Raw genomic sequence first — 13,144 nt, 5'->3', positions numbered from 1 at the left:
ACCCACCCAGAGCCCTTTTGTACAGTCATTTTATAATGCTTGGTGGGATGCATGAAAGGGAAAGGAGAATGCCTCGCAGCAGAGGAGGCTAAAGCAGTGTGTCTGTTCCATGTGAATGAGGCAAGTGCTGCATTATGTGGTATTATCCCAAAGGGCAAATTTGTCAGCCTCCTCAACCCCACATCCATAGCCCACCAACTACAACCACCTACAACCCCCCTCCCCAGAAAGCATATGATAGCAAAATGTGTAGAATTGCAAGAAATAAGCTTTAAAATGGCATCATTTTCTCTCAGCCTCGTGAAAGTTGTGTAGAGCAGCAGGAAATTAGCTTTAAGACAGCAACATTTTGTCTAAGCCTCATGGCAAAATGTGAACAATGGCATGAGATGAGCTATAAAACAGTGATTTTTTTCTCTATGACCCACCAAAATATGATGGGAAAAAGATATGTCCCCACCCTCTGCTCACTGTACTGTATTGTACTGTACTTTACTGTGCTCTACTCACTATACTGTAATGTACTGTATTCTACTGTGTTCTACTGTACTCTACTCACTGTACTGTACTGGACTGCACTGCACGGCCCATTTATGGACATTAACATCAAGGCCAGGGTGGAATGACCAAATTTCAACTCTCCCAGTAAGAGCTGGGAAAGTTGATATTAACTGGAGAAGGAGAGGGAGGGGTTTTCCAGACTGTTTTAACACTCTTGGTTTGACCACCAGATAACAGAAAGACAAAGAAAACAATTCTGAGCTGAACTTATCAGGATGCCAGTGGAAGGGAGGACAGTAGCAGCTGACCAAACTGTGGTTTGTGACTATTATGATTTCCCATTGTAGCCAATTCAGTTGCAGTAATTTCGTTAATGATATTTTGGTAATTCCATTACCAATTTGGTAATGGAATTAGGAGTTTAAATAATTTACTAATTCATAAAGAAAATGTATATCAGTAAAATCCCTATAACTAATTGATAGGTCTACCTTTACTTGTTACTTCTGTAAACGTTCACTATCCTCCCTCCTCATGAGGGAGAGACATTTGAAAACATCATAAAGATGTGTGTGTTTTTGGTAACAGAATTACAAAGCACAAGGAAATATTTCTTCAATTTACAGAATGTCAACAATTTCTCAGGAACTAAATATAAATGTCTTTATGTCAATATTACTGTGTTTTGATGTATTTCTTATACCTTTTAAGACTTTTCTAGGTAGATGTTTTCTAAGACCCCTTTTCACCTGTTTATCCAGATACCAAAGCTTTTACCTATGACAATTTTTGGGGGGATGGAAAATGGTTGAAAAAGGAATCTATGCCTTAATGACCCAAAAATATACAGTCTTAGCTTTCAGTTGATGCAACATTTGATACACTCCTATGAACTTTTACATGGAAATGACCATATGTAGATGAGAGTCAGTGGCAGCGTAGCCTAGGGGTTAAGAGCGTTGGATTAGTAACCGAAAGGTTGTAAGATCGAATCCCCGAGCTGTCGTTCTGCCCCTGAACAAGGCAGTTAACCCACTTTTCCAAGGCCGTCATTGACTGATTTGCCATTAACTGACTTGCCTAGTTAAATAAAGGTTAAAAAAAACATGTCAATAGTAGCTTCACAAGTTGTGTTATTCTGCTTCAGATGATTTATTATGGTATGTTCACCACCTGTTCCAATGAAAGACCGACAAGGAGTTAAGGAGATCCCCTAGAGTCTAATTCATGATTTTTTAAACAGCCATATGGAATCTCCCACCAACTAGCTCTGGTGCATTGGGAGCCAATTTAGTAATTCATTGTATTTTGTGTGGTTTCTCTTATTGAGTCTGTAGCCAATCAATACAATTAATTTATTACAATGTACATACAGCATGTGTTTCATTTAAAGAAGAGGCTGTTACCTGTAATCGTTAGTTGTGTTTCTCAGTGAAGGGGTCGGGGTATATGTCCCGTTATTCCACAAGTTGTCATATTTTGCGGGGAAGGACGCTCTGCAGTGGTCCGTCCAACTAAAAGTCCCTTTTATGGCTTGCTTTCTTTCTATTAATTGTTCCCCACTGGACCTTGTTCAGCTGCACTCGGTATCAATCATCTCATTTTGTTGAGGGTAATTCCCTTGATCTGCTCTGTCTGTTTGCCATGTTGGGAGTGGAGCTTTGTTACCTCTTACTGATGCAATGAACTTAGTCAGCACTGGAAATGTTTGTGGAGGACTCTCGCAAGGTGCTCTCCCCAAGAGATCCAGGGTCGGTTGCCCTTACAAATCTACATTTTGCATAGCAGTAGATTGCCCGTGTGTCGGTTTGACTGACAGCTTCATCAAAGCTTTATCTGGAGGCTCCTCTCGACTCTATTTCGGATGGATGGCTCACTGAGGAGTGTGTTAAACATGATTCATTTATTTTCATTTCATGAGGATCTTTTCTGGGTCAGCAGAAAGTGTGCCTGCTGTTGATATTAACATCAAGCCTGAGCAGGTTGCTCACTGACAGGACCTAATCCCTCATCTGTCCACCTCTTCTGGCAGCCAGTGCTGTGTTGAATCCTCAATTCCTCAGATTTAGCATCACCATCACTGAAATCCACCCAGACTGTGTTGGCTGTGTGTATCCACACTTGGGATTCTCTTCCTGTCTCCTGTATCTGTGTCTCTTTTGCAACAACTTTGACAAAACTCCCTCTTCCCCCAGCCAGCATGCACAGGGTTCTCCCTCTCTATCTTCTTACAATGGTGCATGCAGCCTTAATTGGAAGTGTAGTCTAATGCACCACGCCTCCCGTCGCGGTGCATCCCATTAGGGCGGATGTTTTAGCAGAGTGTTGTATGCAGTCATTAGGGAAGGACTTTGAAATCAAAACACTGTCTATAGTAGCTTCATCAGAGCAAAGGAATTAGGTTAATCATGTGTGTGTGTGTGTGTGTGTGTGTGTGTGTGTGTGTGTGTGTGTGTGTGTGTGTGTGTGTGTGTGTGTGTGTGTGTGTGTGTGTGTGTGTGTGTGTGTGTGTGTGTGTGTGTGTGTGTGTGTGTGTGTGTGTGTGTGTGTGTGTGTGTGTGTGTGTGTGTGTGTGTGTGTGTGTGTGTGTGTGTGTAATCGCAAGGTACAGTGAAATTCTTCTGCTCCAAGCTCCAAAAGTGCAGGTAAAAAGAAACAGAAGGGAATGAGATTGTAATAATCAAATCAAATGTATTTGTCACATACACATGGTTAGCAGATGTTAATGCGAGTGTAGCGAAATGCTTGTGCTTCTAGTTCCGACAATGCAGTAATAACCAACAAGTAATCTAACTAACAATTCCAAAACTACTGTCTTATACACACAAGTGTAAGGGGATAAAGAATATGTACATAAAGATATATGAATGAGTGATGGTACAGAGCGGCATAGGCAAGATACAGTAGATGGTATCGAGTACAGTATATACATATGAGATTTACATTTTTACATTTACATTTAAGTCATTTAGCAGACACTCTTATCCAGAGCGACTTACAAATTGGTGCATTCACCTTATGACATGAGTATGTAAACAAAGTGGCATAGTTAAAGTGGCTAGTGATACATGTATTACATAAAGATGCAGTAGATGATATAGAGTACAGTATATACGTATACATATGAGATGAATAATGTAGGGTATGTAAACATTATATTAGGTAGCATTGTTTAATGTGGCTAGTGATATATTTGACATAATTTCCCATCAATTCCCATTATTAAAGTGGCTGGAGTTGAGTCAGTGTGTTGGCAGCAGCCACTCAATGTTAGTGGTGGCTGTTTAACAGTCTGATGGCCTTGAGATAGAAGCTGTTTTTCAGTCTCTCGGTCCCAGCTTTGATGCACATGTACTGACCTCGCCTTCTGGATGATAGCGGGGTGAACAGGCAGTGGCTCGGGTGGTTGTTGTCCTTGATGATCTTTATGGCCTTCCTGTAACATCGGGTGGTGTAGGTGTCCTGGAGGGCAGGTAGTTTGCCCCCGGTGATGCGTTGTGCAGACCTCACTACCCTTTGGAGAGCCTTACGGTTGTGGGCAGAGCAGTTGCCGTACCAGGCGGTGATACAGCCCGCCAGGATGCTCTCGATTGTGCATCTGTAGAAGTTTGTGAGTGCTTTTGGTGACAAGCCAAATTTCTTCAGCCTCCTAAGGTTGAAGAGGCGCTGCTGCGCCTTCTTCACGATGCTGTCTGTGTGGGGGGACCAATTCAGTTTGTCTGTGATGTGTATGCCGAGGAACTTAAAACTTGCTACCCTCTCCACTACTGTTCCATCGATGTGGATAGGGGGGTTTTCCCTCTGCTGTTTCCTGAAATCCACAATCATCTCCTTAGTTTTGTTGACGTTGAGTGTGAGGTTATTGTCCTGACACCACACTCCGAGGGCCCTCACCTCCTCCCTGTAGGCCATCTCGTCGTTGTTGGTAATCAAGCCTACCACTGTTGTGTTGTCCGCAAACTTGATGATTGAGTTGGAGGCGTGCGTGGCCACGCAGTCGTGGGTGAACAGGGAGTACAGGAAAGGGCTCAGAACGCACCCTTGTGGGGCCCCAGTGTTGAGGATCAGCGGGGTGGAGATGTTGTTGCCTACCCTCACCACCTGGGGGCGGCCCGTCAGGAAGTCCAGTACCCAGTTGCACAGGGCGGGGTCGAGACCCAGGGTCTCGAGCTTGATGACGAGCTTGGAGGGTACTATGGTGTTAAATACTGTAGTCGATGAACAGCATTCTCACATAGGTATTCCTCTTGTCCAGATGGGTTAGGGCAGTGTGCAGTGTGGTTGAGATTGCATCGTCTGTGGACCTATTTGGGCGGTAAGAAAATTGGAGTGGGTCTAGGGTGTCAGGTAGGGTGGAGGTGATATGGTCCTTGAATAGTCTCTCAAAGCACATCATGATGACGGAAGTGAGTGCTACGGGGCGGTAGTCGTTTAGCTCAGTTACCTTAGCTTTCTTGGGAACAGGAACAATGGTGGCCCTCTTGAAGCATGTGGGAACAGCAGACTGGGATAGGGATTGATTGAATATGTCCGTAAACACACCAGCCAGCTGGTCTGCGCATGCTCTGAGGTCGCGGCTGGGGATGCCGTCTGGGCCTGCAGCCTTGCGAAGGTTAACACGTTTAAATGTTTTACTCACCTCGGCTGCATTTACAACATTTACAACTGTAGCAATGATAAATGTCCATTTGGGAGGTGGGGACAGGGTAACTGTAGAATACCCATGGGGGGAGCAGAAATGGGGGGAGGGGTAGGGAGTCCAGGGGGCAAGAGGGGGACAGAGGGAGCAGTTAGCTGACTTGTGGCTATTCAGCAGCCTGATGGTCTGGGGGTGGAAGCTATTGGCCAGTCTGTATTTGTATTTGCCATGATACTCTTATACTTCCCAGAAGAAGCAAGTCAAGCACAGTCGATGAGGTTGGGAGGATTTTGCCTGCACATCAATTTATTATGATTAAACTTTATTTAACTAGGCAAGTCAGTTAAGAACAAATTCTTATTTACAACGGCGGCCTACACCGGCCAAACCCGGACAACGCTGGGCCAAATGTGCGCCGCCCTATCGGACTGGATTGGTTTGGTATCTCTCTGGACCGCGGTGGGGGTTGTCCCTACTGGCCCAGCAAGTAGTGGTTTTAATATGGATGTGTTATGAAACCGGAGCCAGGATGATCCAATAAAGATAAGACATTGGCTGTGTGTCCATATATGCTGACGATTTAACCCTATACGTGTCAGCAACCACAGCTATTGTAGTGAAGTCAGTCCAACCCTAAACAAAGAGTTGCAGTCGGTTTTAGACTGGGTGGCCAGTAATAAACAGTAATAAACTGGTCCTGAACATCTGTCAAACTAAGAGCATTGTATTTAGTACAAATCATTTCCCAATTCCCAGACCTCATCTGAATCTGGCAATGAATGGTGTGGCTATTGACCAAGTTGAGGAGACAAAATGACTTTGTCTTACCTTAGATTGCAAACTGCCACGGTCAAACCATATTGACTCAATGCTTGTAAAGATGAGGAGAGGTCTGTCTGCGGTAAAGAGATGCTCTGCTTTTTTGACACCACACTCCACTGAGCAAGTCCTGCAGGCTCTAGTTTTATCGTATCTTGATTATTTTCCAGTTATATGGTCAAGCGCTGCAAAGAAAGACCTAGTTAAGCTGCAGCTGGCACAGAACAGAGGGGCACATTTTGCTCTTTATAGGGCTGATATCAATACTATGCATTCCAGTCTCTCTTGGTTAAGAATTGAGAAAAGATTGACTGCATCGCTTCTTGTTTTTTTAAGAAACATTAATGTGTTGGAAATTCCAAATTGTTTGCATAGTCTAACTTACACACAGCCCTGACACACACACTTACCCCACCAGACATGCTACCAGGGGTCTTTTCACAGTCACCAGGTCCAGAACAAATTCATGATAATGTACAGTATTATACAGAGCCATGATTGCACGAAACTCCCTTCCATCTCATGTAGCGCAATTGAATAGCAAACCAAATGAAGAAACAACTCACGGCACAACGCCACTCCCCCCATGTGACCTACTTGTTGTGTGTAAGTACCAACATGTACTGTATGTGTAACTGATAGATGCACACTACATGTTGATGTGTTTTGGTATGTATCAGACCCCAGTAAGACTACCTGATGCCATTGGCATCGGCTAATGGGCATCCTAATAAAATCAAATCTATACTGGCAACCAGTCAAGGTATAGGAGTTGTCTCCTCGTTATCTCCACATTTTCCCATTGTGAGACATTCCACATGTTTCAGGTATGCAGACAGGTTCTGAGTATGTGTGACCAAGATTGGGGATTGTACATTGCATAAGGAGAAATTAGTGTGTGTGTGTGAGTGCTAAAGTTGCTGTATAGTGACGGTTCAGAGACAGTTGGTGTAACACAGGCCTGGATTGAGGATCAGCAATCTGTCAACTAGCGATCCGCATGGCTGTTCCCAGGCCACATCAAGGTCTGGAGGAAGGTGATAGTGATGGGGGACAGCAGCCCGCCCGTGGCTCTGTGGCTCCAAGGACAAGGCCAGGCTACAGAGGCAGGCGGCCATAATGAAAGCCGAGCTTTATGGCTGCTCTGTGATTGAGCTCTCACACATCAGTGAGCATTGGGCTCCAGCATCCGGTCTCAGACAGGCAGACACTCTGAGGGATCACAGAGTAGCTCGTCTGCCGTTATCTTTAATTGCTGATACCATGGCTCTCTCTTTCTTGGAGAGCTCGAAGGAGCATCTGATGAAAATATACAGACATAATATTCCTATGGCAGCTGTTTCTTGTACTGTAATGCTCAATCTTATTTATGTTTCACCTTGTGTTCTTAAACGTTCTGTTAAATTCCCGCCAAGTCTGTTTGATTTATCATGTTGCACCACAGACTTCTATACAGATGTTTCCAACAAATGCTTTTCTTGCAGACTGTCTCCTGGTCTTCTAGTTTTCATGGAAAGTGCGCCCCTCCCCCTCCCTCCCTCCCTCCCTCCCTCCCTCCCCCTCCCAACCCCTCCCAACCCCTACCATATGCCCCATTAAAGCTGTAACAGGTGAAATGAGGCGTCAGTATCGAGAAATTACGCCATGACAGAAAATATAGTCTGCAATTAATTTCAAGCTTTTCACTGGCAAACTTTCTCACTCTGCTTTAAGGAGAATCACTCTAAATCACACAGATTGCTGTCATAGTGAAGGGCTTCGAGAAGCTTTTATTCCCCCAGAGTCTCACTGTAGCCTGCACAGCAGATCCGCTTGTCTGACAGAGAAACCCCGCTGTGAGACTACGGAAATGAAGCAGCACTAATGTTCTCTCCCTCAGCTCTGTGTGTGTGTCACAACGCTCATCACTGTGTATGTGCATGTGTTTCTATGTGTGTGTGTTTCTCTTGGCAGGACATGCATGCTTCTACTGGTCCACCACGGAATTGGAAGGGCATTGCGATCGCCATGGTGGTGATTGTGGGTGTCCTATCGCTGGTCATCCTCTCAGTCATCATGCTCACACCTGGTAAGAGGACACACAGAGAGAGAGAGAGAGGGAAGAGAAGGAATAGGGAGGGAAGGAAAGGTAGAAAATAAAGAGAGAATCTGGATGCAGGAGGGTGAGCAGAAGGGAATAAAGGCAAGGGATGGGTTGAAGGGGGAGAGTGGAAGAATAGAGGAAGTGAGAGGGAGGGAGGGAGAGAGAGAGAGAGAGGAGGTGAGAGGATGCAGTGGGAGGAGGAGTGGGAATGGACTCACAAGGCTTTCCATCAGACAAACATATCAACAATACCATTACCTGTAGGACAAAACAAGCCAAGATAAACACAAAGTTCCTCTGCATTGAAAAGACACTCAGACAAAAGCAGAGACTCCAGTGCTATGCTAAGAAGAGGCTATTGTCCAGGAACAGCTGTGCATTGGACTGTGTGAAATAAAGCAAGCTTCATGTTCATTCCTGGGTAGATATAGTGTACACAAACATTCCTTTCATTCCTTCTCTCTCTCTCTCTCTCTCTCTCTCTCTCTCTCTCTCTCTCTCTCTCTCTCTCTCTCTCTCTCTCTCTCTCTCTCTCTCTCTCTCTTAACATTCAATTCAAAGGGCTTTATTGCCATGGGAAACATATGATTACATTGCAAAAGCAAATTAAATAGATAACAAACAAAAGTGAACAATAAACATTACACTCACAAAAGTTCCACAAGAATAGAGACACTTCAAATGTCATATTATCTCTCTCTCTCTCTTTCTGGAAGATGAGTCTCATCTATCACTGCAATCCCGTTTCACCATGGAGGATCTGGCGAACGAGAAGTATACAGTTCACGACCCCTGTGTGACCTGGCTGAATGGTAAGAGCTTCTAGCTCTATCTGAGCTAACCCAGATTATCCTGTTGCCCCTGTTTGATATCTGAAAGCTCAGCTGACTCATGTCAGTATCAGGAGATTTAGTGAGCTATATTACTGTCAAACCTAAGAACAAATAACCAACATTTATGTGCCGGATACTTTAATAACTATCATGTCACTTGAATCATATTTACGTATCTTGCATTACTCATCTCATATGTACATACTGCATTCTATTCTATACTACCTATTGCGTCTTATTCTATTCCGCTCTGAAATTGCTATTCCATATATTTATATATTTTTATCCATTTTTTTACTTAGATTTGTGTGTATTAGGTTTTTGTTGTGAAATTGTTAGATATTACATGTTAGATATTGCTGCACTGTCGGAACTAGAAGCACAATCATTTCAATACGCTCGCAATCACATTTGCTAAACACGTGTCTGTGACCAATAAAATTTGATTTGATAAACCTTGATACCCCGACGGAGGGGAACAAGATACAACATGTGTAGGGAAGCCTATGCAAACTTCCATTCATGTTGTAATCGAGTGAACCAACTAAAAGGTTCACATTTCCCTTGGACCTGTGTTGTCCCTTCCAGAGAATGAGGTTGCTCTCAGAACCAGAGAGGGCCATATCCTGTCCTACAGCCTCCACTCCAACCTCACAGCTACCCTGCTGGACAACAGCTCCCTGGTGAGTAACGGCCCGTTACAGCCCTGGGGCCCTACAGTAGAGGAGACGTATTCCACTATTGATTGGATCATTTACAGAGACAGCCAGACAAATGGACCGTTCAATAGACTGACAGGGCCTCCCAGATGGAGAGAGGATACAGAATGACTGTTCAAACTTTTGTAGTTTTAGAACAAATAAAGAGCAGTAGTAACTTTCACTCTAATATGTAGAGGAGGTCTATTTGGTTCCCTCACTGTTCAGTTGAAGCCCTCAACATATGGCTTCAAAGAGATTTTTCTTGCAAGGGCCTCATTTTGAAGAGTGCCTGGGTTGGCAAAGCGATGCTGAAAAACCTATCTGGGTCATTGCCTAGGAGCTACGCGGGGTTCTGTTGTCAAGATGGGGAGAAGTCTCCTCTCTGGCTCTCACCAGTTTATCATCTCTGTTGCTATGTTAATTCTACACTGTAGTTGATAGCCTACAAAAGTATTTAGCGTTCAGTGGATGATATAGGCAGGGATACTGCACCTAGGGCCATGGCTTTCCAAGTGCAATCCCTGACGTTATCCATATGAGCCCCGAGGCGATGTTGTTCTTGAAGGTTAAGGCTAATATGAGATCCAAGTAAGTTACTGACACGTGTATAATTTAATTTTAGGAGGTATGCATGTTGTTGATATATTGTTCATTCCGTGTTTCCAGGACCTGACGACCACAAAGTTCCATGTGTCTGCAGACAAGAGGTTTGTCCTGTTGGCATACAACATTCAGCCAGTGAGTGATGCTTGTTTTGACTAAATAACATGCCCATGGCTTGCTCTTTCCGTATTTTTTACAGTGTCAATCATTCGGATCAATTATCATACTCACAGCCGTAGTAATACCCAATGACACCAAAGATGACTTGCATGCCATGTGGTTTCCCACTCACTCACACACCGTTCTGCACAGCAGCGCCACAAGCTTATTCCAGACCATCAGAGAAAATCAGTTGAGTCAAATCTGTTTCTGTTGCGACTAACGACACGTCTGTTTCCGCACAGCATGGTGGCATTAATGACATGCATTCTAATCCAGCCTTTACAGTCAGTGGAATGAACGAGGGGGAGGAAAGTCTCTTATGAAACAGTAGGAGAGAGCGAGAGAGAGGGAGAGGGAGAGGGAGAGGGAGAGAGAGAGAGAGAGAGAGAGAGAGAGAGAGAGAGAGAGAGAGAGAGAGAGAGAGAGAGAGAGAGAGAGTGCGAGAGTGCGAGAGAGCGAGAGAGAGAGAGAGAGAGAGAGAGAGAGAGCGAGAGAGAGAGATTAGGTGGGAGCAGGGTGAAAGTAGATTCTTCCCGGTACAGGGTCCTCCTATGTGTGAATGCGCTTTTTAAAATAGAGAACTAGTGATGCTACTACAGTACTGCAGCAGTCTTTAAAAGAAAATGTTACCTTTATTTAACTGGGCGAGTCAGTTAAGAACAAATTCTTATTTTCAATGACGGCCAAGGAACAGTGGGTTAACTGCCTGTTCAGGGGCAGAACGACAGATTTGTCGTTCTGTTGTTTTACATGTTTTACATGCTATTCAGACACAGCCAATAGTCAAATCACGGGCAAAATGTATGGGGAATATTCAGACTAGGTAATTATGGGGGAAGTGGTGTAGAAGAATGGAGGGAATTAGATGGCTGAGAGAGAGGGATCAGTTTGATGTAGATAGCAGTGTGCGGCGAGGGGGAGGCAGAGATGTAATGAGGGAGATGGGGTGTTAAAGTTGGAGCTGCATGCAGTAATGAAATCGCCCTGCTGGTTTGGTGGGGAATGTTAATGAGGAGCTTATACTAGAGTCTAATGTATAATGCACAATTGCAGGTGGTTTGAGGCAAACCCCAGCATAACAAACAACTCTAATAACACATGCATTTTCTCATCTCTCTTTCCCTTGTAATAGCTTTCCCTGTTTCCCCCGCCGACCCTTTCCTTCTGTAAATATCCTGTCGCTTAATAAATAGCTTCCCGTTTCCCCAAAGGAGGGAGCAAGAGGTGTAATATACGGGTAATGGGGGGGGGGGGTGGCTTCAGCACAATTTCCACCTTATTAAAGAGCCCAGAACAGATACTGTATATTGCTGTTCTGAGTGTATAGGATATGCTCTCTCTCTCCCTCATCCTCTTTCTCCCCCTCTCCCTCTTCCTCCCTTTCTTTCATTCTCTCTCTCGCTCTCTCTCCCTCCCTCTCTCTTTCACTCTGCTCTAGGATCTGCTCTCCTAAGTTTTCTTATTTAGTAGTTTATGATCATACCATATACCATTTGTAGGGCGGCCCAGCTCCCAAAGTGACTCTACACTGTATGCAAGGATTTCCTTTGTGTTGTCTGAGTAATTCAGCCTTCTCTGTGTTGCTCTCCTCTTGTGTCACCTTTGAGAAGCAGATGTTCTGTTTTCTTTACATCCTGTAGGTCTGATATCTGATTGGAGGTTAACTTTGCAGTAATGCCATTGGTCAACAGCTCAGATGTTATAAAGGGGCATCAGATTCATTGCCTTTTTCTTCTTTGTTCCTGACCTGCGCTGGTGAGATACTCTCTCCACCCCATGGACTCTTGGGACATGGCCTTTCAGGCTATGACTTCTCTTCTCTCTCTCTCATAATGCTTTGTAGTTTAAGCATTATGCCTTGTATAATGTTATCATTCATTTTTACAAAGTTCTTAAATAGTACTTGTGTTTTGTGTTCGCTTCTCATGACCATTTCAAGATCTTAGTTAATAATAATTCTTGGTTGCACCTGGTTTTACTATAATATTAAATGGAGTCAGATCTATCACGAGGATGAGACCCAGATGCAGACACAGGAGGCAGTTTGATTCTCAGAATATTTAGTATTCGAAAGGGGCAGGCAAAAGGCAGGTCGGGGGCAGGCAGAGGTTGTTAAAGCAGGTCAGAGTCAGGCAGGTACAGGATGGCAGGCAGGCTCAGGACAGGCAGAAAGGTCTGAACCAGGAAGACTAGAAAACAAAAACTTGAGAACAGGAGAACCGGGAAACACGCTGGTAAGACCTGACAAAACAAGACGAACAGGCAACAGACAAACAGAAAACGCAGGTATAAATCCACAGGAGATAACGGGAAAAATGGGAGACACCTGGTGGAGGGTGGAGACAAGCACAAGACAGGTGAAACAGATCAGGTTGCGACAAGATCCGTCTTTCCCTCTCTTTTTGCTTTGCCTGTCTCTCACTCCCTCACTCTTTCTATCTATCTATCTCCACCTCGCTTTTTTCTCTCTATCTCTAGGGGTTTTCTGCTGACAATAGCCGTTTGCCCGCAAGCACAGGCTTTCTTGTTGGGGAGAGGAGCGGTGTGCCACTGAGAATGGCAGTGAGACAGAGAGATAGAGAGAGGCAGGGTGGGAGGGAGGGAGAGAGAGAAAAGAGGGGGAGAAGAGAGAGAGAGAGACGCAGTAGCAATAGGGGGAGAACAAATATTTGATACGCACCATTCGCCCCTAGATCACCCTGTCCAGTCGAAATCAATCAGAAGGGGTGTAAAAGAATGAGTGGGATGGATGCTTAGAGGAGAGGGCTGCAGTGGTGGGAAATGGATGAGTGGGCTGTGTGTT

At 44.5% G+C, this 13,144-nt stretch overlaps 1 protein-coding gene across 2 annotated transcripts in view; it reads left to right on the top strand.

The window, feature by feature from the left end:
- LOC124045972 (inactive dipeptidyl peptidase 10-like) overlaps nt 1–13,144 on the top strand; it is a 37,511-nt gene that overhangs the window by 2,094 nt on the left and 22,273 nt on the right. Inside the window, exons 2-5 of one of the 2 annotated variants that reach the window (XM_046365837.1) lie at nt 7,913–8,027; nt 8,759–8,854; nt 9,464–9,558; nt 10,243–10,283. In XM_046365837.1, the coding sequence (XP_046221793.1) occupies nt 7,913–8,027; nt 8,759–8,854; nt 9,464–9,558; nt 10,243–10,283 (347 nt within the window). Of the gene's footprint in view, nt 1–7,912; nt 8,028–8,758; nt 8,855–9,463; nt 9,559–10,242; nt 10,315–13,144 lie in introns of both variants that reach the window. The other variant, XM_046365836.1, reaches the window with a different exon arrangement.

Source organism: Oncorhynchus gorbuscha, linkage group LG10 (genome assembly GCF_021184085.1).
Source record: "Oncorhynchus gorbuscha isolate QuinsamMale2020 ecotype Even-year linkage group LG10, OgorEven_v1.0, whole genome shotgun sequence".
Lineage (NCBI taxonomy): Eukaryota > Metazoa > Chordata > Actinopteri > Salmoniformes > Salmonidae > Oncorhynchus > Oncorhynchus gorbuscha.
Note: the sequence above shows the minus strand (reverse complement) of the source record. Positions and strands in the feature narration are given on the sequence as shown.